General features: G+C 39.4%; 1 protein-coding gene and 1 pseudogene across 5 annotated transcripts in view; one reads left to right on the top strand and one right to left on the bottom strand.

Annotated features, from left to right (window-relative positions):
- GPHN (gephyrin) overlaps nt 1-15,524 on the bottom strand; it is a 606,903-nt gene extending 591,379 nt beyond the window's left edge. For 2 of the 5 annotated variants that reach the window (XM_089907851.1, XM_089907850.1), the window contains exon 1: nt 14,816-15,524. In XM_089907851.1, coding sequence (XP_089763977.1) covers nt 14,816-14,879 — 64 coding nt within the window. In that variant the 5' untranslated portion in view covers nt 14,880-15,524. The remainder of the gene's footprint in view (nt 1-14,815) is intronic. The other 3 variants (XM_089907848.1, XM_089907849.1, XM_022570332.3) reach the window with 3 other exon arrangements.
- LOC149750312 (uncharacterized) lies at nt 14,878-17,084 on the top strand (annotated as a pseudogene).
- Nucleotides 17,085-27,794: the final 10,710 nt, after the last annotated feature.

Raw genomic sequence — 27,794 nt, 5'->3', positions numbered from 1 at the left:
AAGTCAGGCTATAGTCAGACTAACAGATTAATCAACAGGAAATGACAGACCAGGAAAACAATAGTAATAAAATCAGATCCATACCTATTTAGCTGTTTAAAAGTTCCTACTTATGGGGTTGGGGGGGGTCTCTATTTCAAGTTTCTCATGTTATTAGATATGAGCCACTTCTGAATTGCATTAAGAATCAGAAAGTAATGAATGTTTCATTATGATGCATAAGTGACAATTTTTTTAAATTAATAATGCTTCAGAGACCCATCTGCAGAAGAAAACCGGAAAATTCCAAGTCCAATACTGACCTAAGTCAATTATTCTCAAACCTTCCTGCCCAAAATCATCTTTGGCAATGCTTTAAATTCTATAGATTTTCTTTTGGTACCTGATTTTATAAAGTATCTCTCTCCTTTTATATATAATATTCATTTGTCTTATGCCCCAAGTCAACCCAAACACAAGGTCTAAGCCTTGGCTCACTGTCCCTGGGATTTACTATTTTCCTCGTATGTCAATTAAAACTCTCTTTTCTACAAATCAACAATTATCGATGTAAATAGTTTCATTTTGCTATCACTTTACCACCCTGTATTACTGCACCATTTGTATAACACTTAAAACTTTTCCACTTTCTTAACTATAGTAAAGTATTCCATAACTATAATATCTACATATCTGTATGTAGAGGCAGTTTTCTCCACAGATCTTAACAAGCCCTAGAGGATATCAGAAGCAGTTTCCCATATATACTTTACTTTAAACCTACGCCTCAAAAATCTCAAATTCTTGTCCTTAGTTACTACACTACAAACAGCATCTTCTGACTCTAACAACACCAGAATTAAGCTAGAAAATAAGAATTTAGATCTAGCAAAACCCCAGTACAGTATTGTTCCTTAATGATGCTCCTAAAATAAGATACAATAAAAGAGAAAAACAGCATGGAAATAAACCATGATTGGGTCAGATATCTAAAAGTTATATTGGTTGCTTTCTGTTATCATCTTTGTAAAGGTAATTAGATTCAAATTATTACAATATATAACAAACACTTAATGAATATTTATTATGTGGGCACACGCACTCAACATTTACATTTATTATTTCACTTATCAAAACAACCCTCTAAGGCAGGCAATGGATTTTTCCCCATTTCGTGGATGAGAAAATTGAAGCTTGGAGAAGTTAAGTAACTCTAAAATCTACACTTAACTCAGGTATAAACCCAGGTGGTCTAATCCACAGCCTACCTACTATTCTGAATATCTGTGTGAACCTAAAACATAATATTGTTCATGAAGGTATATGTCTTATTTTTACAATAGCTTCATTTTAAATATTCAATAGCAAAACAATCATAGTATTTGGGGAGAATACTAATTTTTGCTTTCCAGGTCTCTGGTATACCACTACAATTTAAATTTAAAAAGAAAAAGGTAATACCTTGAAACCTCTAAATCTCTATTATTCTTCTAAGCTTAATTGTGTGAATCAGTTATTACACTTACATGTGTGTAATTCTTATTCTAAATCTTAAACATTTTGCAATTTGAACTCTCTGCAGCATGTGATAGTGAATGAAATAAAACTGCACAAATTTTGCAATGGAAGTTACAGACATTTATTATTTCCATTTACACTTGGTATGAATGTCAGTGTCTTCTAGCAGTTTTTCCTGTTTGAAGCAAGGAAGACATTTCAAATCAATAATTTTGCTGTCAGTAACAGGTTGTAGAACGTGAATACAAGCAATGAGAGAATGGTAAACATGAGGTATGTATGTTCCTGAGATTGGGATTATTAAGATTTTAGAGCTGAAGGAGATTTTAGAGAGCATCTCTTCATCTTTACATTTTACAAATAACGATACCAAATGCTCACTGGAAAAATCCAAAATAGAACTTATTCCAGGGTTCTTTCCCCATATAGTAGTAACAGAATCAAGACTGGTCTTTGCTATCATAGATTTTCTGAATAAGATAATATAGTCAGCCAATCTTTTAATGTGGAAAGAAAAAGAAAAAAAAGTCAGAGGTGATAACTGGGAAAACAAAACAAATATATATATATATATTTACAGTTTAAAGTATATATACATATATATACTTTAAAGGCAAATCCAGAAAAAAAGAATTAATTTTCATAGTAGAAATTACTGTAGGAAACCACTATTTCTACAGCAAAAAGCTAAAAGAGGCTTCCCTGGTGGCGTAGTGGTTGAGAATCTGCCTGCCAATGCAGGGGACGCGGGTTCGAGCCCTGGTCTGGGAAGATCCCACATGCCGCGGAGCAACTAGGCCCGTGAGCCACAACTACTGAGCCTGCGCGTCTGGAGCCTGTGCTCCGCAACAAGAGAGGCTGCGATAGTGAGAGGCCCGCACACCGCGATGAAGAGAGGCCCCCGCTCGCCGCAACTACAGAAAGCCCTCGCACAGAAACGAAGACCCGACACAGCCAAAAATAAAATAAATTAATTTAAAAAAAAAAAAAAGCTAAAAGAATATAAAGGTGTTATATAGACTTCCAAAATATCATTTGCAGGGGAAAGACCACTATTTCCCAAAGAAGTGTTGAACACAATTCTGGTATGTCTTGAAAAACTGTTCCATTCTCAAAAAGTTTTGGAAACACTAAACTAAATAAAGTTCAACAGGCTCCACAACTGTAACACTATTCACATTTTTAATATGTTAATATGCTCTAGTATACTGTTAATCTCCATAAGGAGAGATACATTATATACCACTTTCCAAATTTACTTGACCACATAAAAATCTCTTAACATCATACCTATGATAACATTTCCCTGAGAAGTGCTAAACTTAGGAACAAAACTTAGGAAATACTGGGAGCGATCGTTTGGAGGAAAAAAAAGACTAAAGACTCATAGCTAGGGACTTCCCTGGTGGCGCAGTGGTTAGGAATCTGCCTGCCAATGCGGGAGACACAGGTTCAAGTCCTGGTCTGGGAGGATCCCACGTCCCGTGGAGCAACTAAGCCCGTGCACCACAACTACTGACCCTGAGCTCTAGAGCCCATGAGCCACAGCTACTGGGCCCCTGCACTAGGACTACTAAAGCCCGCACGCCTAGAGCCTGTGCTCTGCAGCAAGAGAGGCCACTGCAATGAGAAGCCTGCCCACCGCAGCAAAGAGCGGCCCCCACTCACCGCAACTAGAAAGGACCCGCGCACAGCAACGAGGACACAGGGTAGCCAAAAATAAAAATTAATTAATTAATTAATTAACTTGTTAAAAAAAAAGACTCATAGCTGATCAAAAATTTAAATAAAGCAACATAAAAGAACTGTAAAAACTAGTAAAATCTTACTCTATTACATGCATACTACTGTTCTAAAATGTCCTTAGATAACCACACTTATGCAGTGTATGAAAAAGTGGAAGTCAGTCATTGTGAGTGCTCCTGATAAACTAACCACTGTTGATATTAGGGGGCCCTGAGTTTAACCCACTAGTTCTCACACATTAACTTGTTCCAGTTCCAATTAGAACTATCTGCCAGAGGACCACTTTCATGGAAGAAGCAGGAGAAAGGAAATAGGGCACATAAACTATACTCTTAGGGGGGAAATTAAGAAAGCAAAAAAGGCATAATAAAGACTTAAGAAAACCTCTAAATTCTGCCCTTCTAGTGGCAGAAACCCCTCTTCTTTTGAAGGCTTCCCTATCCCCTTCTGCATGTGATTCTGGTGACACTGCCTATTTAGTGTCCCAATCCCAAAACAGACATGAAATACAGACCTGGCCAATCATAGTCCTCACTTTCCTAGTCACAATGATTGGCCCAAAGATGGACCTGTGAGCCAAGCCAGGTGAAGAAGCAACCTGGAATTTTATATACAAATGCCATGAAAAAGAAAATCTCTCCTCTGGATTCACTAGTTGGGTACGGAAAACCTGACTGCCTATTACTATAATCTCCTAACCTGCACCCTCCCTGCCCCAATTCTGGCTACATGAAGGAAGTCAGCATGCAACAAACTGAAAAATCAAAGCACTAAAACGGAGAATAAGTGTCCATCATTACGGTAATCCCCTGGACACACTGCTTGAGTATCTAAAGTCAGTTCCTCCTCTATACTCTATGTAAATTAATAAATTCCCCTTTTCACTTAAGGTAATTGTGAGCTGGGTATCTGTCGTCTGCAATCTAATCCACGTATATAACTCAAGAAACAGTTGTATCTCAAAAGAACTCGTAAAGATTAAAAAGATAATACCAAATGAAAGTGAGAATACTAATTACAATTAGTACAAACTTGTCTTCCAAAAAGGGTGTAATTTCTATCAAAAATTTTAAACGCAGATACTGTCGACCCCAAAATTCTATTTATAGTAATTTAACTTATATTTTTTTAAAAACTCACAAATAAGCAATAATAAATGTACAATGTTATTATCTGCAACATTTGTCACATGAAAAATAAGAAACCGCTATGGACATCAATTGAGGACGGACTAAATATAGCATAACTTACAATGCAATACAATAGAGCCATTACAAAGAAAGATGTGTATCTATATGAATTAATTATTAAATGCCAAGGAGTATAATGTAGTGGTTAAGAGCTTACACTCTAGGAACAGACTACATGGGTTCAACTTACAGTTTGGCCTTTTATCAGCTTGGCTTCTTATTGCAGTAATTTGAGCGAATTACTTAATCTCTCTCTGCTACAATTTCTTCAAATGTAAAATGGTAATACTATTATGAGGATTAAATAAATTAATAGGGTCTATGGCAGGCTCTAGAAAATTATTTCACACTTGGTAAGCTCTTGATAAACTCTGTATTATCATTTTCACTAATATGAAAAGTTGCCCAAGATATGATGTTAAAAGAAGAATATGTATGAGCAAAGATCACAAACTCAAATACCTATGAGATGAGGCAGATAACAAATAGGTTAAGTGGGAATCGTGGCAAACTGGAGAATACATGCCCTATCTCAAACCACTCTAACCAACTACTGTCCTGTGGGAAAGAGGTTGCAGTGTTGCTGAATCTTAAAAAGCTAAATGTACGGGTTTATATAAAATGTCATTTTTTAATGTTAGAAACATACTTTTTTGTAAAGACACAGTATGGGCCTAATGAACATGTGTACTGGTCAGTTATGGTCTGTAGTCTGCCACTGACTGCCACAAAAAGGCAGCTCCAGTAGATTAGAAACTAGAAGCGGGGAAGGGAACAAGTGTGTAAAGTCACAACTGAAAAGAAAACACTACAGAGAACTATACTACCACACTCCACAATAAAAGATATTCAGAATAGAATATAGAAATGTAATTGCTCAGAGTGCAGTCAGACCTGTGATCGAATTCTGGCAGGGCCACTGGTGTAATCTTAAGCAAGCTACCTATTTCTCAGGCGGTGTAAACGGAATAATATATTACCTTATAAAGGTTGTAAGGATAAAATAACATGGGCAAAGTGCTAAGCACAAACAGAACATATTTATGCTATATATATGTATGTATACATATAAACTCGACAGATGTTAGCTATAATTACTTAAACCTGAATGAATAAAATAATTATGTTCAATATTTTCTATCTTAGAAAGCAGGAGATGAGTAATGGTTTAAAAATCTGTGTCAAAAATGGCTTGACGTGAAAACGGTTTTGGTGCTTATACTTATCTACAACAAAAACAAAATATACAAGCACTTTATTCCTTGAAATGCAACATAAACGAAGCATGATTTGTCAACATCTAACTTGACTAAACAGTGTGTTCATGTTAGTGCTAAAATAAAAGCCCCAAGAGGATAAGGACTGTGTCTGTTTTATTCACTATTGTATCCCTCACTTTAGCACAGAGCCTGGCACACAGTAGGTGTTGATTACTGAAAACATTATTTCCTTTCTCCCTCACATTAACTATGTAAGGTAAGCATAATTTCCTCCATTCAACGCTAAGGGAACTGAGGTAAAATGTGGTTAAGTGTCTTGAAAGTAGTAGAAGATGTAGAACTTTTGACTCCTATTTTATGCTACTTTGACCTTCAGAATTAACCTTCAAAATAACCTTCAGCATTTTCAGAATATTTTACCTATAATTTCAATTTTTCATTTTTTAAGATGACAGTTTAAAAAATTACTCTAAAAAAAAAAAAAAAAAAAATTACTCTAAAATTACTCTAAAATAATCCTCATACAGATTACGCCCATCAACTAAGAATACATATACAAATTAATTAGAAAATAGGTAAGAAAATACATAAAGAAATACATAAGGGAAATATAAAAAATATATATATTAAATTTGATAGTATAAAATATCTCAAATAGACATCATTGATATCATCCTATTACCAGTAATAAATATACAGAAAAATACTAAACCCCACTCCATCTACCCTGAACTGTCTTTTTAGTAATAATTGCGAAGTTCTAGTTTATCTAAATGTTTCTCAGTAGCTGCTTCCTAAACTACTAAATGTCACACCATCCAATTTTTTTAAACATCTTCTATGCAAATACTTCATTAATAGGTACTATGACAAAAAGGCACAGCAGAAGTGAAGAACACCTGTTTCAAGAACTTTAAAATCTACTTTAAAGAAGATGCTTATATATGAAGCTATTAGCAAATTATGCCAAAACAGCATATGAAGAGGAAACGAAGATTACTGAGTATACAGTTAACCCTTGAACCAGAGGAGTTTGAACTGTACAGGTCCACTTTCACCCAGGATTTTTTTCAGTAAGTACTATAGTACTACACAATCCAAGGTTGGTTGAATCAATATATAAGGAACCTTGGATAGGGGAGAATCACAGCTATGGAGGACCAATTACAAAGTTAAACTCGGGTTTTGGACTGTGGGGGGTGGGGGATGGGGGGTTGGTAACCCTATTCCCCCCACCACCCCACTGTTCAAGAGTCAACTGTATAATCCAAGTTAGACATACATGGTAGGCATTTTCACATACATTACCTCAGTTCTTTTTTTAAATTTATTTATTTGGTTGCACCGGGTCTTAGTTGCAGCAGGTGGGCTCCTTAGTTGTGGCAGGTGGGCTCCTTAGTTGCAGCTCGCCAGCTCCTCAGTTGCAGCTCGCCAGCTCCTTAATTGTGGCGCATGGGTTCCTTAGTTGTGGCATGCGAACTTTTAGCTGTGGCATGCATGTGAGATCTAGTTCCCTATCAGGGATCGAACCTGGGCCCTCTGCATTGGGAGCACAGAGTCTTAACCACTGCACCACCAGGGAAGTCCCATTTTTTTGTTGTTGTTGGTTTTTTTGTTTTTTGTTTTAATATTTATTTATTTGGCTGCATCAGGTCTCAGTTGCGGCGCGTGGGCTCTCTAGCTGTGGTCTGCCGGCTCTAGAGCTGCAGGGCATGTGGGATCTTAGTTGCCCGACCAGGGATCGAAGCTGTGTTCCCTGCACTGGAAGGCGGATTCTTAACCACTGGAAGTCCCCTCAGTTCTTAACAACTCTGTGAAGTAAGCTTTGCCATCTTCATTTTGGAGAAGGAAATTGAAATTCATAGAGGTTAAATGACTTTCGAAAATAAAGGGCATATCAGGATCTGAGATCTGAAATACAAGTCTAACTCCAAAGTCTTTTTTTTTTTCTTTAAACTACATCTTGCAGCCTCCCACATGTACATGATTACAGGGTGTAGCAACATTTATAAACACTAAAGGAAAAGAAAGAAAGACATCATTGTAGAGAATAATTCCCAGGAAAGATTTTGTTGTGGAAATGAAGTGTGAGCTGAGTCTGAAATTAAGTATAAAACTGAAACTACTGTTAATTTTGTGATTAATACCACAAAAATTTCTAAATAAAAAAAAATCTAAACATTTTCCCTTCGGTTTATACTGACTGGACCTAATCGCTGAAATTTTTCATCCTTTCTTCCATTTCTTATCCTCATTTTTTTTTTTTTTTTTTTTTGCGGTTCGCGGGCCTCTCACTGCTGTGGCCTCTCCCGTTGCGGAGCACAGGCTCCGGACGCGCAGGCTCAGCGGCCATGGCTCACGGGCCCAGCCGCTCCGCGGCACGTGGGATCTTCCCGGACCAGGGCACGAACCCGTGTTCCCTGCATCGGCAGGCGGATTCTCAACCACTGCGCCACCAGGGAAGCCCTCCTCTTGCATTTTTAATGTATAATCTACCCCTCCCCCATAATCATTCCCATTATAAAGCCAAAAAAAAAAAAAACACCTACGCCTGATATCCTATATTTCCCTTTCTGGCTGGTCAAGATACTAAAGGATAGAAACCTACATTGCCATATGAGCCTCCTTCATGCTAGTGGTGAGAAAAGCTGAGAGAAAGAGTTAAATACTACTGCTCAAAGTTACAGGACGTTACTGGCCAAACTAGCATTAGATAGAGTCTTCTAGAGTTCTTTCTGTGTCCCTGTGCTCCTTAATTTTTTCTCACCAAAGTACCAATAACAGAAGAACAATGAGGTCTGTAGTTATACAATGGGTTCACTTGAAATTTCTTTGAAGTTTGATTTTGTCTAAAAGCTCCTTTAAAATTCTATATTCATGCCTAATTTACTCATGCTTACTGTAATATTAAAGTGGTTTAAATTATATACTCTAAGTAAAATCGATACTTCAAGAATTATTATGTTTGTTCCCATAGCTTAGATTCTAAGGCTTAGAATCCTTAGAGTATCCCTTGAACACAATATCACGTATCCCAACTTGAGAAGCAGGGCACAAATTGCGTAAAGTTCCTTCCACCACATTTGCCTGCTCCTTTATTTGTCAAATCAGGACATTTTTGAAAGCACAGTAAATTTAATTCCATTCTTTCAAAATATATACGTACTGGCAAAACTATTGTATAAAGTTGTTGGAGTTGTTTATTTTAATTACAATATATTCAAGAAGTTCTACTTACTTAGTTTAAATCAATTAAGTACAAACTCACTTATGAACTCATTAAACAACCTGGATGGAATTTCTACATCACAATACCTCATTAGACATTTGCTTTTCGGGGAGGTCACTCAAAAATTAAGTAAGGTTTCATGCTATTCATATTAAATACAGATCCAATTAGTTTTTATTTTTAACATCTTGATTAGAGTATAATTGCTTTACAATCACTTGTTAGTTTCTGCTTTATAACAAAGTGAATCAGCTATACATATCCATATATCCCCATATCTCCTCCCTCTTGCATCTCCCTCCCACCCTCCCTATCCCACCCGTCCAGGTGGTCACAAAGCACTGAGAGATCCAACTACTTTTAAACAGGTTAAATAATCTTTTCTTCTTCCTTGGTATTCATCTTCTCTGCCCAGAGGTGAAGGAAGAAACCCCTTGTGGTTTAATTTTTTTTTTTAGGATTTTTTTTTTAACATCTCAAATTCCAAATATGCTTAGTTCTTCAATCCTATTTACAGGTGCAAAGTATAGACTTTATCTATTTTACTCACTGTATCAAAAAAGCACCCTATTCATCTTAACCAGGAATCTCTCACCAGTAAGAGAAAAACAGATTCATTCATCATTTCCTCCCCAATAACATACTGCTGATTCTCCACGACATACCTTAAAGTCAAACAGTCATATGTACCTTGAATATAGTTAAAACTCTTAACTATGTTTACATACTACTAGTTTATAAAGTCTTTGGTCAGTGGTGATAGTATTAAATGTATTCAATAGAAGTTAATGTAATGATTTCTTACTTTAATCACTAATACATTGCTTCCAACCAAAAATTCATGAAAGAACGACCTAGTTTGAGAAATAGGCTTCTTTTTAATAACAGTCATATAGATCAATATTGGTATGTTTGCCAGTACACACAATTCCATTTCACAGGATATAGGTTTTGTTTGCAATAGTGATTTGCCTTACTTAATGACAACATCTATTCTCAAAAGATATATTTATATATCTTTATCAATAAATGGGCTTTTCAGAAAATAATATTGACACATATAATGCGCAAGGATAAGCATGAGGAATGAAATAAACGACTGAACAATTCCAGAGTCAAATGATTATTACCTCCTTAGCTTAGAACTTGTTTTTTTAATATTTTGAATGACTTTATTTATAAATGACTGAAATACTCCCTACATGTAACTAATATTTTTGCTTTCTAGTTTACAATTAGTCTTTTATCCAATCTTTATTATCTAGTTTTATATATGTCTAATAACTCTTCCTGATTACAAATCTACAATTTAGTGCAATAAAATGTATATTACTAGAGCAAAAACATGATTTTAAAATGCCCTTTCCTAAAAATTTGTATCTTTTTCTCATCCATGCCACTGTTCGTGAATATTTAGGTAATGGATTATCATCTTTAGCTAAGTGCTTTGGTATACCAAACATTAGCAGTGGTTAGCTAATATGATATTTAATAACCAACGAAACATAATCTATCCCACTCTATATCACAAACATATATGTATTGATTATTTTCCTGATGTTTCCATGGAACTTATAGTGGTAGAAGTAGTGTGCTCCCTTGATAAACAGCTTCTTTAGAAATAGACAAAAACAGGTGAAAAATGACACATTTGATATAGTGAGCCTGCTGTGTACTTGTTAAGACCTTAAGTATAATTACTAATGAAGTTGTAAAAAAAATAATAAAAATTCCTACATCTGCCCCACATCTTCTTTCTAGTTTCAAAGCAACAGATATTTGTTTATTTACCTCATGTTATTCATCACATTGTCTTTAGTCTGTTAAAAATAGTAATAGGGCTTCCCTGGTGGCGCAGTGGTTGAGAGTCCGCCTGCCGATGCAGGGGACACGGGTTCGTGCTCCAGTCCGGGAAGATCCCACATGCCGCAGAGCGGCTGGGCCCATAAGCCATGGCCGCTGAGCCTGCGCGTCCGGAGCCTGTGCTCCACAACGGGAGAGGCCACAACAGTGAGAGGCCCGCGTACCACAAAAAAAAAAAAAAAAAAAAAAAATAGTAATAGAAGTAAAGAACATTAGATACAGATGCATTAAAAACTAGAGCTTAAGGCTTTCCCTGGTGGCGCAGTGGTTGAGAATCTGCCTGCTAATGCAGGGGACACAGGTTCGAGCCCTGGTCTGGGAAGATCCCACACGCCGCGGAGCAACTAGGCCCGTGAGCCACAACTACTGAGCCTGCGCGTCTGGAGCCTGTGCTCCGCAACAAGAGAGGCCGCGATAGTGAGAGGCCCGCGCACCGCGATGAAGAGTGGCCCCCACTTGCCACAACGAGAGAAAGCCCTCGCACAGAAACGAAGACGCAACACAGCAAAAATTAATTAATTAATTAATAAACTTCTACCCCTCAACATCTTCTTAAAAAAAAAAAAAAACAAACCTAGAGCGTAGATCACTAAAGACCATATAACTTTCATTTCTAACAAATCAACATAAAACAGTTACTAACAAAGGTATTGTTTTTAGAGATTGACAATAATCTCCAACATAAAATGTTTCCATGAAAATCTATGTAAATGTTTCCATTTTCCTGAACAAAACGATAATATAACTAAAATATCCATGTTACATTAAGTATCATACTCTGATTTCCAAGTTCTGAATGATTCAAGATAGTAATACAAAAAAATAAATGCCTTTGCTAAATATTTTCCTACCATATTCTTTCAAAATTCTAACAGTTAATTCATTTGATACGGTTTCAGTAGACTGCGTACCATATTTGCCAAATTCATAGCTGAGATAAAGATTACAAAAACACCTAGAAGATGAAAAGTTTCAAAGTGGTATAAAATCTATCTTTCAAGACATAATCAAAGATGTCACAAAGAAATCAAAGATTTTAGAAATGACAACACAATTTACCAAAATACTAACATATTGTAAAATGTGTGCATTTCCTCTAAAATATGTAAAACCTCTAAAACCTCTAAGTTTTCCTCTAAAACCTCTGTAAAACAGACTTAGATAAAATACTTAAAATCACTATTATGAAACATGGAGAGGATATTTTATAAAACAAGCCTTCCACTTTTAAGAAAGCCACAAATTATAACTCACAAAATCAAGGTTTTAGGTGCGGCCTCAAATTCAATTTTCTTAAGTATGAAATCATAGTACTTAAGTTCAGTAAAGAATAATTTTACATAGTAAAACTGCAGTACTTGAAAGTTCTACAAGACAAAATTGTGCAACATGGCTTTATTTCTGTAGGTTTTCTTTGTGTGTACAAAATCACATGGAATGTTAAGACCATAAATATTAAGTTGTTTGTAGTAAAATCCACTATTCAGACTGGGGACTGGTGCTCTTTCCTATGATTCTTCTCCACATTTCCAGGCTCTATCATAGCAGACAATACTTATATCACTAACTTTAAGTAGAAACCTCTCAGAGTTATTTCTGACTTCAAATATCCATTTCATCACCAAATTCTATTGTCCTCTGTTACCACTTCTCTGTTGCAACATTCCTTCACCTATATCCTTATTCCTGACCCTAGACTTCTCCCCCTAAACTACTGTACCTCATTCTCATGAGATAGTTTCCCTAGATTGTCTTTAATTCCACTGCCAAAGTTATCTTCTCTCATTGACATTCTGCTCGTGCCACCTACCTATCCTACCTGAGCATTCCAGGGCCTTTGCATTACATTTTTTTTTCTGCTCAAGAGCCTCACTCTCAGCAACATATTCATTTATAAGGTTGCCACTGACTTTCAACTCCCCTTTAAAATGTCAGTTTCTTCTTAGCCCTGCTAAATGTACCAAATTATCCCTTCAGGTAATCACATTTGCTCCTAATCCATCTGAGTATGGAATACCTTTTATATTTAGCTCTCAATCACACAAGTAATTTATTTAGACAATTTTAGCACAGTGATGACATACACTGTTTCTTTAGTTGTTTGCATACCAATGTCATCCCTACTGGACTGCAGAGACACAGATAAGGGCTGCATCTTTCAAAGCATTCTGTACAACAGCTATCTACAATGTCACTTAACCCAGGTAGGATGATTCATTAAATAAAACTATTATAGAAAGCTTAAATAAAAAAAATTTTTTAATCTCTATGGTTTAACTTTAAAACATCTATGACCTTTCATTTCCATGGACAGTTGACATACTTTGGTTTCTATTAAGCTTCATTCTCACTACTCTAATAATTTTCAAAGCACAGCTAGAATTTAAAGTGCAAGTTGAGGGTTGATATAGGGTATATACTTTTACACCCCGCAATTAGATTCTTTGAAAATCAGCAATGTCAACTCCAAGATTTCTGAGTTACAACTGAATCTTCACACAAGGCAAGAACTTCAGCACCAAAAGAAAAGAACAGCGCATCTTGTAATGGGGGGGCGGGGGAGGGTCCCTTCCCTGCAACTGGTTTAGACTAGTTTCTCTATCGCAGGGGCTTTCAATTAGGAAAATTCAATAAATCACCATTAACATCTGGAAACAATATCAGAGAAAGGCGACCCAGCTACTTAAAAGACAGGAAGGGGTACCATGGAAATCTTTTTCATAAAACTCAGCAGCCAAATTAAGCTTTGCATTTTTTATCTTACCAAGAGAAATTTTTTTCTACCTAATAATAAAAGCAAGTCTCATTCAATTCAGTTCCTTCTCGAGCACCGTCTCAACCTGTCAGAATTTGACAAGGGAAAAAAATCTTAAAGTGTGTGTGCGTGTGTGTGTGTGTGTGTGTTGGGGGGGCGGGAGGTGGGAGGAGAACACCAGGATTCCCGTCTACCTCGCTTCTTTTTCCGAAATCATCAAGTCCTGGATTTCCTTCACTCCGAACTAAGCCCTCAGGTTCCAAATATAGCTCTTTAACCCCCACCTCGCCACTCAATTACACAGAAACCTTACCAACCACAGAACCACAGCAGAAACCCCTACAAATCGGCTTGCTATTCATCTCGGAAGTCATGCCCTGCAGCAACTGCCTGTCGCCGAACTGAGGGATGTTACCCAAATACAGCGCAACGGAATCAGACATGCAGAGCACACACGGCTTCCGCGAGGGAGGGAAACGCGACCCGGGAAAAGTGCGCTCCTCAGAAGCCTCGGGACCATCCGGGCGGGGGGTGGTCCCCGAAGGGAGGGGAACAGAGGAGCCCGAGTGGGGGAATCCTTCCCTCTCAAGTAAAAAGGGCTGGATCCCTGGCCGCAGATAACAGTCTGTCCCTCTAAGAAAACGAAGAGGCGGGCAGAGGGCCCTTTGCTTGGGAAGGAGGAATGCAAACACTTTCCGAGGTCCGGGTGCAAGCCGATCCCCCACCTCCCGAGGGAGACGAGGGGTGTCCCGTGAGTGGCTGAGGGGATTCCCGGCTCGCGAGGGGCAGCTGGAGGCGGAGCAGAGTTTCGCCTAACGAACACCCGTATCGGCTCCGGCCGGTGCCCCGCGAAAGCACGCCTAGAGCAGAGCGTGGGGGGAAGGGAGAGGAGGGAGGGGGTGGAAATGGGATTCCCCCCTCTCTGGGACCAGCAGTAACGGAGGAAGCGCGCGGGCCAGCCGAGAGCGGCGTGCTCCAGCCTGCGGAGCCGGGATCCCGCCGCCTGCGCTGGCAGCAAGGAGCCCCGCAGCGGCCGCCGCACCGGCCCCTCTGTCCCCAGGGGCCCAGGACTTCGGTTGCGAAAGCAGTGGGACCTGACATCCCACGGGGTCGGCCGCAGCTCCCGGGGGACCCCGCGAGAACACCCCAACCTCCAGCAGTTCTCAACGGTTGTAAAACGTCCGCCCCCCCCCCCAGTCCCCTTCCTCAGCCTTCGCTCCTCCCGAGGCCACAGAGAAGGGTCACCACAGGCGAGAAGCCTGAGGCAAGCCGGGGACAGCAGCCGCGGCGGTCCTGGACCTCCTCGCGCGGTTACCTGTGAGGACTCCGACCCGGATTTGATGGTCGTGGTTAGTTAGGATCATTCCCTCGGTCGCCATGTTTCCCAGCGCAGTCACCGCACTGACGGGAGCCGGGAAAAGCCAGAGGCCGGAGCGCGCGGGCCGGGAGCGCGCTCGCCTGGGAAAGCGCGAGAGCGCCTGGGAAGCGCGAGGCAAGCGCGAGGCAAGCGCGAGGCGAGCGCTCGGCGGCCTGCGCGAGTGAGAGGCCGGGCCCCGAGGGCGCGAGTCCGCGGGGGGAAGTAGGCGGAGTCAGGGCGCGCGACCCGGAGTCCGGGTCCGAGACAGCGAGCTGCGGGTGGGTTACGCGGTGGCTGCTGAAGGAGAGCGCGCGGAGGCGTAGGAACGAGGCGGGAGAGACTCCCGTCGCTTTGCGGAGCGCGAGACCCAGGGCCGCTGGACGGCAGGAGACTGAGGGGAAAGGAGAGAACAAGCTCGGGAGGTCGCGGGGGCGGACTCGGGGACAGGGGCGGAGCTACACCGCGAATCGTGGAACTCGTGGCGGGTGAGGGGAGGAGTAAGAACTCGGTTCCGAGAGCTGGGAGCGGGAAGGAGCCGGCGCAGCCCGCTCAGAACCGGCGAACGCTGCTGGGCGCGCGAGTAGCGCGGGATTGGTTGGGAGAACGCGGGTGCGCGCGAGACGTGAACGCTGCCTCAGCCGAGCTCCAGACAGAAGCAATCTCCTGCCGAGCCCGGCGTTTGTCAGCTACTCCCGGCGGCTGTTGGGGCGGCAAAGCAGCTCTCCCGAGGGGAAGAGGAAAGGCTCCAGGGACCCTGGAGGTGCCTTAGAAAGCTGCGTGGGTGGCAGAACCGCAGCTGCTGTGACAGCCCGCGGTTGGCGAGGAAGGAGGTATCCTATCCTGCCTTATCTTCCCGCTTGCCGCCCTACCGTAGGATTTCCCAAGTCCAGGTCCAAGTCTGTACCTTCAGGAGGATCCTCACTAGCGAAGCTTAGGAGCCTGCGGCAGAGCATCTTGAGGAGAGATAGCTGGCTTCTCTTTCTCCCGCTGTCGCATGGTTTTGTGGCATCAGGCTTCTTCGCTAAAGGCTCTGCTTTTAGGTGAAAAGCACCAATCTTAGAGAATGAGATTAGAGAATGTTCCTCCCCCCTGAGCCACAATCACAAACCTGGAAATAGAACCCCGGTGGTGGCAATTTTCATTTCAGTATTTGTGGGATATGAGGTTACCATGAAAATAGCTTTTGTTGCCACTTACCTTCATGTGTCTTTCATAAAGTGTGATATGAATCACCTGTGGCTATTTCAATGGGTTTCTTAGTTCCTTTCTTTCTAGCCCTTTCAACTAATGAATAAAAAACATATACACACACATGTATATGTATTTTTTTTCTCAGCTTTGGTAAAACCGGGAAGCATACAAATGAAAAGCAAAATGTCAAAAAAAATGTATAATCGTCATTTGTATACAATTAAAATCTCAGTTTGATGGTTATGTTTTATTGTGCCAATGAGAACGTGGACTTACTCTCTAACTGAAGAGTCACATTGTTATGTATTTCATTTTAAATAATGGGAGTACAAAGGAGATGATGGGTGGAATTGAGGTGGGAGAAAATTAATCAGTAAAATTTCTTTTGAGTATGTGTATTGCTAGTATTTTTGACAGTGGATTTAAAATTGAAGCCAGATCATGAACCCACCTCCTATAATAATCTATCACCATAGAGCCTGGGAGCCAATGGATTCTTAACTAGTTTCAAATGAGAGATATATATGTGAAAGTATGTTTTCTTTATTTCAAACTAAAGATGAGAAAATGGTTGGTTACATTGCCTTTCTATCTTTATTCCCTCTAGCGCCCCCAAATTTGAAATGATTTTTAAATGTCTTGAATTTTCAGAGAGATAAATTCTAATTCTGCCCACTATAGGTTCTGTAAACGTAAATGAATTGGGGTCTTTTTCTTTATCGTTTATATAAACTGGTAGATAAGCACCCTTTCAATTTACAATATTCCGTTATTATTCATGGAAAGAAACTGGCACTTTTGTTTCACAAATAACAGAAAACAAGGGACTTTCTGTATCTATAAAAGCAGCAATGGTGAAATTCATTAAAATTTTCACTCGGGACTTCCCTGATGGCGCAGTGGTTAAGAATCTGCCTGCCAATTCAGGGGACACGGGTTCGAGCCCAGGTCCGGTAAGATCCCACATGCCGCAGAGCAACTAAGGCCGCGCGCCACAACTACTGAGCCTGCGCTCTAGAGCCCGCGAGCCACAACTATTGAAGCCCACATGCTGCAACTACTGAAGCCTGTGCTCCGCAACGAGAAGTCACCGCAGTGAGAAGCCCATGCACTGCAACGAAGAGTAGCCCCCACTCACCGCAACTAGAGAAAGCCCGCGCGCAGCAACGAAGACCCAATGCAGCCAAAAATAAATAAATAAATAATAAATGTATAAAAAAATTTTTAATTGGGAAGGGTGAAGATGAATTAAGCCTTTTTAAAGTATATGGAGGTTAGTTTGTTAAACCTGCTAAAATTGCTGAAAAGAAGTAATGTTAATAGAATTAAACTGGACAATTATAATAGATGCTTGTCTTTCAACAATTTTCCTCAAGTATATTCATCTCAGCTGAATTTAGGAAGCTCTAAGAAAATTTACACAGGAAAAGCCTAGTGACCTTGCTGTCTAGTGGGACTTTTTGTTTTACTGCTGGTTATTGAATGAATATTGCAGTATCCACATGCTTTTTAACTCCTGTTACCATGTGACATTTCTTCAGAATTCATCTGGGAATCAAGTGTTACAACAAAGAAAACTTTCTGGAAAGTAGGAAGAGAGTAGCATTTCCAAAGATTTATAAATGTCTCAGGAACATATTTGGGGGGGGGAGAAAGTGGAAAAGTTCAGAGTTTGTATATAAAGCATTAGAAGTGCCCAGGGATTTATTCTCTCCATTCCTGAGATATTAATAATGAAAATTGAGTTTACACTGAGAACACAAAAGATGGGTAAACACTTGGCTGTCATAATGATTTTCATTATAAAGGTGAAAGTTTATCAGTAGAAGTGAATTACTGAATGAAGAACAGTTGAGTTTTTCTGGTACTGGTATATTTACATTTAGTCCTCCTAGTACTTTAGTTTTCCTGTGGTTAATCACACTTTCAATATAAATAAGGCAAAAGTTTACTGGCTTTTCTGGGGTTAGACTCTCCTCATTAGCACTAGATGTAAGCAAGAACAAAGTTGGCAATGCATTATTCTTCCACTAAGGCTTATTCTACTCTTGCCTCTTTCCCAATTGGCTAATAGCCACAACTGAGTGGATTACAAATGGGTGCAAGCAACATTTTGAATATACTTAATGCCACTGAACTGTACACTTTAAAATGATTAAAATGGTAAATTTTGTTTGGTGTAGTTAGCACAATTTTTTAAAAACTGGATGTAAGGTGAAGCTCTGGTTGATTTAAACATAGTATTTTCCCCAAAGGAAGGGTGATAGAGTTAAGATGAACCTTTGACTGACTGAATCAGGCAAGGTATTAGTTCCTAGGGCTGCCATAACTAAGTACAACAAACTCAGTGACTTAAAACAACAGAAATTTATTCTCTCATGGTTCTGGAGGCCAGAAATCTAAAATCAATGTGTCAGCAAAGCCATGCTCACTCAATTCTCTTGAGAAGAATTCTTCCCTTGCCTCTTTCTAGCCTCCAGTGGTTGCCTGCCATCCTTGGCGTTCCTTGACTTACAGTTGCATCACTCAGTCTTTGCCTTTGTCTTCACATGGCCTTCTTCCCTGTGTGTATTTTTACTTGCCCTTCTTCTAATGATACCAGTCATTGGATTTAGGGCCCATATTAATCCACTATGACCTCATCTTAACTAATCACATCTCCAAAGACCCTATTTCCAAATTCCAAGGTTCTATGTGGATGTGAAATTTGAGGGGACACTATTCAACCCAGTACAGGTGGTAATAGATTACATTACTGTGTAAACATATAAATTACAAACTCAGCCTATTAGAAAAGAATGTTCAGAAGTTTCTCTAAAAGCTAGATTTAGGGACTTCCCTGGTGGCGCAGTGGTTAAGAATCTACCTGCCAATGCTGGGGACACTCGTTCGATTCCTGGTCTGGGAAGATCCCACGTGCCGCGGAGCAACTAAGCCCCTGCGCCATGACTACTAAGTGTGCGCTCTAGAGCCTGAAAGCCACAACTACTGAAGCCCACAGGCGTAGAGCCCATGCTCCACAACAAGAGAAGCCACTGCAATGAGAAGCCTGCACACCACAACAAAGAGCAGCCCCCGCTCAATGTAACTAGAGAAAGCCCGTGCGCAGCAACGAAGACCCAATGCAGCCAAAAATAAATAAATAATTTTTCAAAAGAAATAAAAAGCTGAGATTTAGAAATTAGACACATTTTTAGAGAAAATACAGCTCTATAGAATAGAGAATACTGGGGAAATTTAAAATTTTTGACCTAAATAGCCTAATGCTTTCCCCCCCAGAAGTAGTTTTCAAAATTAGAAATTTCCAAAGTCTAATAAGATAAATTTAGTCAGTCCTACTAATGAAATTGACATTTTGGTTTTAGTTCTGATGCCCTTGTTATCTTTTAGTAAAGTGGAGCTGAGCCACATCGATTTCTCATGGAGTTTGATGACACTTATTTGGGAACAACTAGGACAATGTTTTCCGATGTCTGCCATGTTTATTAAAATTAATTGAACTTTTCCTTCCTTGGGCTTTTGATATTATATTCTGCTGCCCAGATTGCTGCTTGAATAATTTTGTGCCACAGTCCTTTGTATTTTTCCTCACACTTACTCTCTTCCTCTGAGGTCCCCAACTGGAAATCCAGATGAATGAGGCTGTTTTTGGTTGCAAGTGACTGATGCTAGTTTAAGCCTAAAGGAATTCATTGGCTCACGCAGCTAGGAAGTTCAGACGTGTATTGGCTTCTGTAAGCTATAATTTAGATGAGTAGTTTTCGAGTCCATCTAGGGACACCGGGAGACTCCAAGATCTTTTCAGAGGGTCTACAAAGTCAAAAGTATTTTCATACTAATACTAAGCCATTATGTGCCTTTTTCCTCTCATTTTCTCATTAGATACGGTAGAATTTTCCAGAGGCTACGTGATGTGTAGTGATGTCATCACTCTGATAGCTAATGGAATGTGTGTTTGTATATTCTCATATTTTAAAAATTTTAATATAGTAAATACCAATAGGTATAACCTACTTAAACAAAAGCTCTTTGGAGTCCTCAATAATTTTTAAGAGTGTAAAGGTGTCCTGAGACCAAAATCTTGAAAACCACAAATTTAGGTCATGGAGAGTGATGTGAGGTGAGAACTCCACCAACCCTAAAAGGTCTCTCCCCTAGAATCTCCAGAAAGGAACACAGCCCCGCTAGTACCTTGGATTTAGCCCAGGAAAAGTCCAAGCTACAGAAAGTTTTTCTAGGTTTGACCAATGGGAAGCAGCAGATGCCTATAGGAGGGAACAAGAATGTCTGAGCCGTGTGGATGAAAGGCTTTTGGTGCTCCAGCCAGGAGTCAGGGCTCTGCCTCTGAGCTAGGAGAGCCAACTTCAGGACACTGGTCAACAAGAGACCTCCCAGCTCCACATAATATTAAACGGCGGAAATCTCCCAGAGACCTCCATCTTAACACCAGCACCCAGCTTCACTCAACGACCAGCAAGCCACAGTGCTGGACAACCTATGTCAAACAACAAGCAAGACAGGAACACAACCCCATCCATTAGCACAGAGGCTGCCTAAAATCATAATAAGGCCACAGACACCCCAAAACACACCACCAGACGTAAACCTGCCCACTAGAGAGACAAGATCCAGCCTCATCCACCACAACACAGGCACTAGTCCCCTCCACCAGGAAGCCTACACAACCCACTGAAACAACCTTAGCCACTGGAGACAGACATCAAAAACAACGGGAACTACGAACCTGCAGCCTGCAAAAAGGAGACCCCAAACACAGTACAATAAGCAAAATGAGAAGACAGAAAAACACACAGCAGATGAAGGAGCAAGATAAAAATGCACCAGACCTAACAAATGAAGAGGAAATAGGCAGTCTACCTGAAAAAGAATTCAGAATAATGATAGTAAGGATGATCCGAAATCTTGGAAGTAGAATGGACAAAATGCAAGAATCAGTTAACAAGGACCTAGAAGAAATAAAGATGAAACAAGCAACAATGAACAACGCAATAAATGAAATTAAAAGTACTCTAGATGGGATCAATAGCAGAATAACTGAGGCAGAAGAACGGATAAGTGACCTGGAAGATAAAATAGTGGAAATAACTACTGCAGAGCAGAATAAAGAAAAAAGAATGAAAAGAACTGAGGACAGTCTCAGAGACCTCTGGGACAACATTAAACGCACCAATGTTCGAATTATAGGGGTTCCAGAAGAAGAAGAGAAAAAGAAAGGGACTGAGAAAATATCTGAAGAGATTATAGTTGAAAACTTCCCTAATATGGGAAAGGAAATAGTTAATGAAGTCCAGGAAGCACAGAGAGTCCCATACAGGATAAATCCAAGGAGAAATACGCCAAGACACATATTAATCAAACTGTCAAAAATTAAAAACAAAGAAAGCATATTAAAAGCAGCAAGGGAAAAACAACAAATAACACACAAGGGAATCCCCATAAGGTTAACAGCTGATCTCTCAGCAGAAACCCTACAAGCCAGAAGGGAGTGGCAGGACATACTGAAAGTGATGAAGGAGAAAAACCTGCAACCAAGACTACTCTACCCAGCAAGGATCTCATTCAGATTTGATGGAGAAATTAAAACCTTTACAGACAAGCAAAAGCTGAGAGAGTTCAGCACCACCAAACCAGCTTTACAACAACAGCTAAAGGAACTTCTCTAGGCAAGAAACACAAGAGAAGGAAAAGACCTACAATAATGAACCCAAAACAATTAAGAAGATGGGAATAGGAACACACATATCGATAATTACCTTAAATATAAATGGACTAAACGCTCCTACCATACGAAAAGACACAGATTGGCTGAATGGATACAAAAACAAGACCCATATATATGCTGCCTACAAGAGACCCACTTCAGACCTAGAGACACATACAGACTGAAAGTAAGGGGATGGAAAAAGATATTCCATGCAAATGGAAACCAAAAGAAAGCTGGAGTAGCAATTCCCATATCAGACAAAATAGACTTTAAAATAAGGACTACTAAAAGAGACAAAGAAGGACACTACATAATGATCAAGGGATCGATCCAAGAAGAAGATAAAACAATTGTAAATATTTATGCACCCAACATAGGAGCACCTCAATACATAAGGCAAATACTAACAGCCATAAAAGGGGAGATCGACAGTAACACATTCATAGTAGGGGACTTTAACACCCCACTTTCACCCATGGACAGATCATCCAAAATGAAAATAAATAAGGAAACACAAGCTTTAAATAATACATTAAACAAGATGGACTTAATTGATATTTATAGGACACTCCATCCAAAAACAACAGAATACATATTTTTCTCAAGTGCTCATGGAACATTCTCCAGGATAGATCATATCTTGGGTCACAAATCAAGCCTTGGTAAATTTAAGAAAATTGAAATTGTATCAAGTATCTTTTCTGACCACAACGCCATGAGACTACATATCAGTTACAGGAAAAGATCTGTAAAAAATACAAACACATGGAGGCTAAACAATACACTACTTAATAATGAAGTGATCACTGAAGAAATCAAAGAGGAAATAAAAAAATACCTAGAAACAAATGACAATGGAGACACAACGACCTAAAACCTATGGGATGCAGCAAAAGCAGTTCTAAGGGGGAAGTTTATAGCAATACAAGCCCACCTTAAGAAGCAGGAAACATCTCGAATAAACAACCTAACCTTGCACCTCAAGCAATTAGAGAAAGAAGAACAAAAAACCCCAAAGCTAGCAGAAGGAAAGAAATCATAAAAATCAGATCAGAAATAAATGAAAAAGAAATGAAGGAAACGATAGCAAAGATCAATAAAACTAAAAGCTGGTTCTTTGAGAAGATAAACAAAATAGATAAACCACTAGCCAGACTCATCAAGAAAAAAAGGGAGAAGACTCAAATCAATAGAATTAGAAATGAAAAAGGAGAAGTAACAACTGACACTGCAGAAATAAAAAAAATCATGAGAGATTACTACAAGCAACTCTATGCCAATAAAATGGACAATCTGGAAGAAATGGACAAATTCTTAGAAATGCACAACCTGCCAAGACTGAATCAGGAAGAAATAGAAAATATGAACAGACCAATCACAAGCACTGAAATTGAAACTGTCATTAAAAATCTTTCAACAAACAAAAGCCCAGGACCAGATGGCTTCACAGGTGAATTCTATCAAACATTTAGAGAAGAGCTAACACCTATCCTTCTCAAACTCTTCCAAAATATAGCAGAGGGAGGAACACTCCCAAATTCCTTCTACGAGGCCACCATCACCTTGATACCAAAACCAGACAAGGATGTCACAAAGAAAGAAAACTACAGACCAATATCACTGATGAACATAGATGCAAAAATCCTCAACAAGATACTAGCAAACAGAATCCAACAGCACATTAAAAGGATCATACACCATGATCAAGTGGGGTTTATTCCAGGAATGCAAGGATTCTTCAATATACGCAAATCTATCAATGTGATAAACCATATTAACAAATTGAAGGAGAAAAACCATATGATCATCTCAACAGATGCAGAGAAAGCTTTCGACAAAATTCAACACCCATTTATGATAAAAACCCTGCAGAAAGTAGGCATAGAGGAAACTTTCCTCAACATAATAAAGGCCATATATGACAAGCCCACAGCAAACATCATCCTCAATGGTGAAAAACTGAAAGCATTTCCACTAAGATCAGGAACAAGACAAGGTTGCCCACTCTCACCACTCTTATTCAACATAGTTTTGGAAGTTTTAGCCACCAAGTTTTGGCAATCAGAGAAGAAAAGGAAATAAAAGGAATCCAAATTGGAAAAGAAGAAGTAAAGCTGTCACTGTTTGCAGATGACATGATACTATACATAGAGAATCCTAAAGATGCTACCAGAAAACTACTAGAGCTAATGAATGAATTTGGTAAAGTAGCAGCATACAAAATTAATGCACAGAAATCTCTGGCATTCCTATATACTAATGATGAAAAATCTGAAAGTGAAATCAAGAAAACACTCCCATTTACCATTGCAACAAAAAGAATAAAATATCTAGGAATAAACCTACCTAAGGAGACAAAAGACCTGTATGCAGAAAATTATAAGACACTGATGAAAGAAATTAAAGATGATACAAATAGATGGAGAGATATACCATGTTCTTGGATGGGAAGAATCAACATTGTGAAAATGACTCTACTACCCAAAGCAATCTACAGATTCAATGCAATCCCTATCAAACTACCACTGGCATTTTTCACAGAACTAGAACAAAAAATTTCACAATTTGTATGGAAACACAAAAGACCCCGAATAGCCAAAGCAATCTTGAGAACGAAAAAAGGAGCTGGAGGAATCAGGCTCCCTGACTTCAGACTATACTACAAAGCTACAGTAATCAAGACAGTATGGTACTGGCACAAAAACAGAAAGATAGATCAGTGGAACAGGATAGAAAGCCCAGAGATAAACCCACGCACATATGGACACCTTATCTTTGATAAAGGTGGCAGGAAAGTACAGTGGAGAAAGGACAACCTCTTCAATAAATGGTGCTGGGAAAACTGGACAGGTACATGTAAAAGTATGAGATTAGATCACTCCTTAACACCATACACAAAAATAAGCTCAAAATGGATTAAAGACCTAAATGTAAGGCCAGACACTATCAAACTCTTAGAGGAAAACATAGGCAGAACACTCTATGACATAAATCACAGCAAGATCCTTTCTGACCCACCTCCTAGAGTAATGGAAATAAAAACAAAAATAAACAAATGGGACCTAATGAAACTTCAAAGCTTTTGCACAGCAAAGGAAACCATAAACAAGACCAAAAGACAACCCTCAGAATGGGAGAAAATATTTGCAAATGAAGCAACTGACAAAGGATTAATCTCCAAAATTTACAAGCAGCTCATGCAGCTCAATAACAAAAAAACAAACAACCCAATCCAAAAATGGGCAGAAGACCTAAATAGACATTTCTCCAAAGAAGATATACAGAATGCCAACAAACACATGAAAGAATGCTCAACATCATTCATCATTAGAGAAATGCAAATCAAAACTACAATGAGATATCATCTCACACCAGTCAGAATGGCCATCATCAAAAAATCTAGAAACAATAAATGCTGGAGAGGGTGTGGAGAAAAGGGAACACTCTTGCACTGCTGGTGGGAATGTGAATTGGTTCAGCCACTATGGAGAACAGTATGGAGGTTCCTTAAAAAACTACAAATAGAATTACCATATGACCCAGCAATCCCACTACTGGGCATATACCCTGAGTAAACCAAAATTCAAAAAGAGTCATGTACCAAAATGTTCATTGCAGCTCTATTTACAATAGCCCGGAGATGGAAACAACCTAAGTGCCCATCATCAGATGAATGGATAAAGAAGATGTGGCACATATATACAATGGAATATTACTCAGCCATAAAAAGAAACGAAATTGAGCTATTTGTAATGAGATGGATAGACCTAGAGTCTGTCATACAGAGTGAAGTAAGCCAGAAAGAAAAAGAGAAATACCGTATGCTAACACATATATATGGAATTTAAGAAAAAAAAATGTCATGAAGATCCTAGGGGTAAGACAGGAATAAAGACGCAGACCTACTGGAGAACGGACTTGAGGATATGGGGAGGGGGAAGGGTGAGGTTTGACAGGGCGAGAGAGAGTCATGGACATATACACACTAACAAACGTAGTAAGGTAGATAGCTAGTGGGAAGCAGCCGCATGGCACAGGGATATTAGCTCGGTGCTTTGTGACAGCCTGGAGGGGTGGGATAGGGAGAGTGGGAGGGAGGGAGACGCAAGAGGGAAGACATATAGGAACATATGTATATGTATAACTGATTCACTTTGTTATAAAGCAGAAACTAACACACCATTGTAAAGCAATTATACCCCAATAAAGATGTTAAAAAACAAAACAAAACAAAATAATTTAGGTCATGTCTCCATCCCAAAGCACTAAGGCAAAGGCAATAGCATTTTCTAATTGGTTGGCCTCAGTCATGTGTTCACCCAGAGGATCAGGATCAGATGAACCCCTACCAAATAGACAAAGATCAAGGGAGGATGCATCTGGGTACCATATGTAAGGCTAGTGCCTTGACAGATTAGTAGTTAGTCAGAAAGGGTTTAAAGTGAAATGTCAACTGAGACTTAAAATTGTTTCTGGTGATAAAAAGTTGAAAAGCTGGATACTTCCATTAAGGCATCTGAAGTAGCATAACAGTTGGGAAAATAAATGCATAACACCCCCCCACACACACACACACAATATCTCCTATCTCTCTCTACCATTACTATAGATTTTAATCTTTTCTGAGGGCTTTAATTTATACATTTGATACGACCCACATTGTTTCATGTTAATATTCAGAAGCTAGAGAAGCTCTTCCCTGTGTGTCCTGACAATTTACAAATGTGCAAGGTCACCACTTATTTATATGGCTGCCTACCTGATAAAAGAGGGAAACCAGAAACAAAAAATTTTGTTTCTAAAGAAAGCACTGGTTTTTCTCCCTCCTTAATTCAAAGAAAGTGTAGACGAAAGAGGAGGAGGACAGTATTTGCTAGAAGATGAAGGAATTATTGGATAAGGGAAGGGAGAATGAGATTTGTTAAATGGAAAAGTAACATTAAGTGTCCAGAAACTATTTAATTTCTTCAAAGGGCTCTGTTTACAAGGCCTTCAGTTTTTGGGATTCAGTATACACAAGTAAAGAAAAAATAGTCCCTGGGACTTCCTTGGTGGCACAGTGGTTAAGGCTCCGTGCTCCCAGTGCAGGGGGGCCAGCTTCGATCCCTTGTCTGGGAGTTAGCTCCTACATGCATGCCGCAACTAAGAGTTCACATGCCACAACTAAGGAGCCCACGTGCCACAGCTAAGGAACCCGTGAGCCACAACTAAGAAGCCCTCCTGCCACAACTAAGACCCAGTGCAACCAACCAAATAAATAAATAAATAAATATTTTTAATAAAGCAAAGAAAAAATAGTCCAAAGCTTAACCACTGACATGGATTAAGTTTAAGTGAGCTTTTTAAAAAAATTAAAAATTATTATTATTAATTGGTTTCCATATAATCAAAGCCCAACTACCCTAGAAAAATAGTTTTGTCTCTATAAAAGCAACAAAAAATTATTTTGTTAACCTAAGTAACCTCATTTTCTCCCAGGTTGACTAATAATTGGAGGAAGTATGGTCGATAGGAATGTTTATACGGTGGTTTAGCTTAAAATGAAACTGCAGTAGAAGTTTGAAATGTTAAAAAGCATAAATGAATTGGTGAAGGAAGAAGAGATGATGGATTTTTCAGTTGTGCTGAAAAATCTCATTTTACCATGTAATAATTACATTTCATATTTATCTGTGTATCACCTGCTGTGGGATTGATTGGGTGCAGAGCGTGAATCCCTTTCCAACAGAGAACCTTGTTTTCTTCCCATTTCCTAATATTTGATGACTAAATACAGAACATATAAGGCAATAGGGACTTTGAATTGCTAGCAGTGCAGGCTACTCCCAAGGTACCAGAGGGGCTGTTAGAAATTTGCCTTGCCATGTAACAGCTTGCAGAAGCCTCTGCCTATAAAAGGAGACACCAGCTAACCTGGCCAGAGTTCACATAAACAATATTAAAGCTGGATTTTTCTGCCTGGATCTAAAAGAGTAAAGCGAAATGTTGCATACTGTCCCTTGTCCCCTTTGATGACTGCAA

Source organism: Delphinapterus leucas, chromosome 2, assembly GCF_059928025.1.
Source record: "Delphinapterus leucas isolate spDelLeu-1000000601 "Yukka" chromosome 2, BTC_Dleu_Yukka2, whole genome shotgun sequence".
Lineage (NCBI taxonomy): Eukaryota > Metazoa > Chordata > Mammalia > Artiodactyla > Monodontidae > Delphinapterus > Delphinapterus leucas.
The sequence above is the reverse complement of the archived record's forward strand: the minus strand, read 5'-3'. Positions and strand labels throughout refer to the sequence as shown.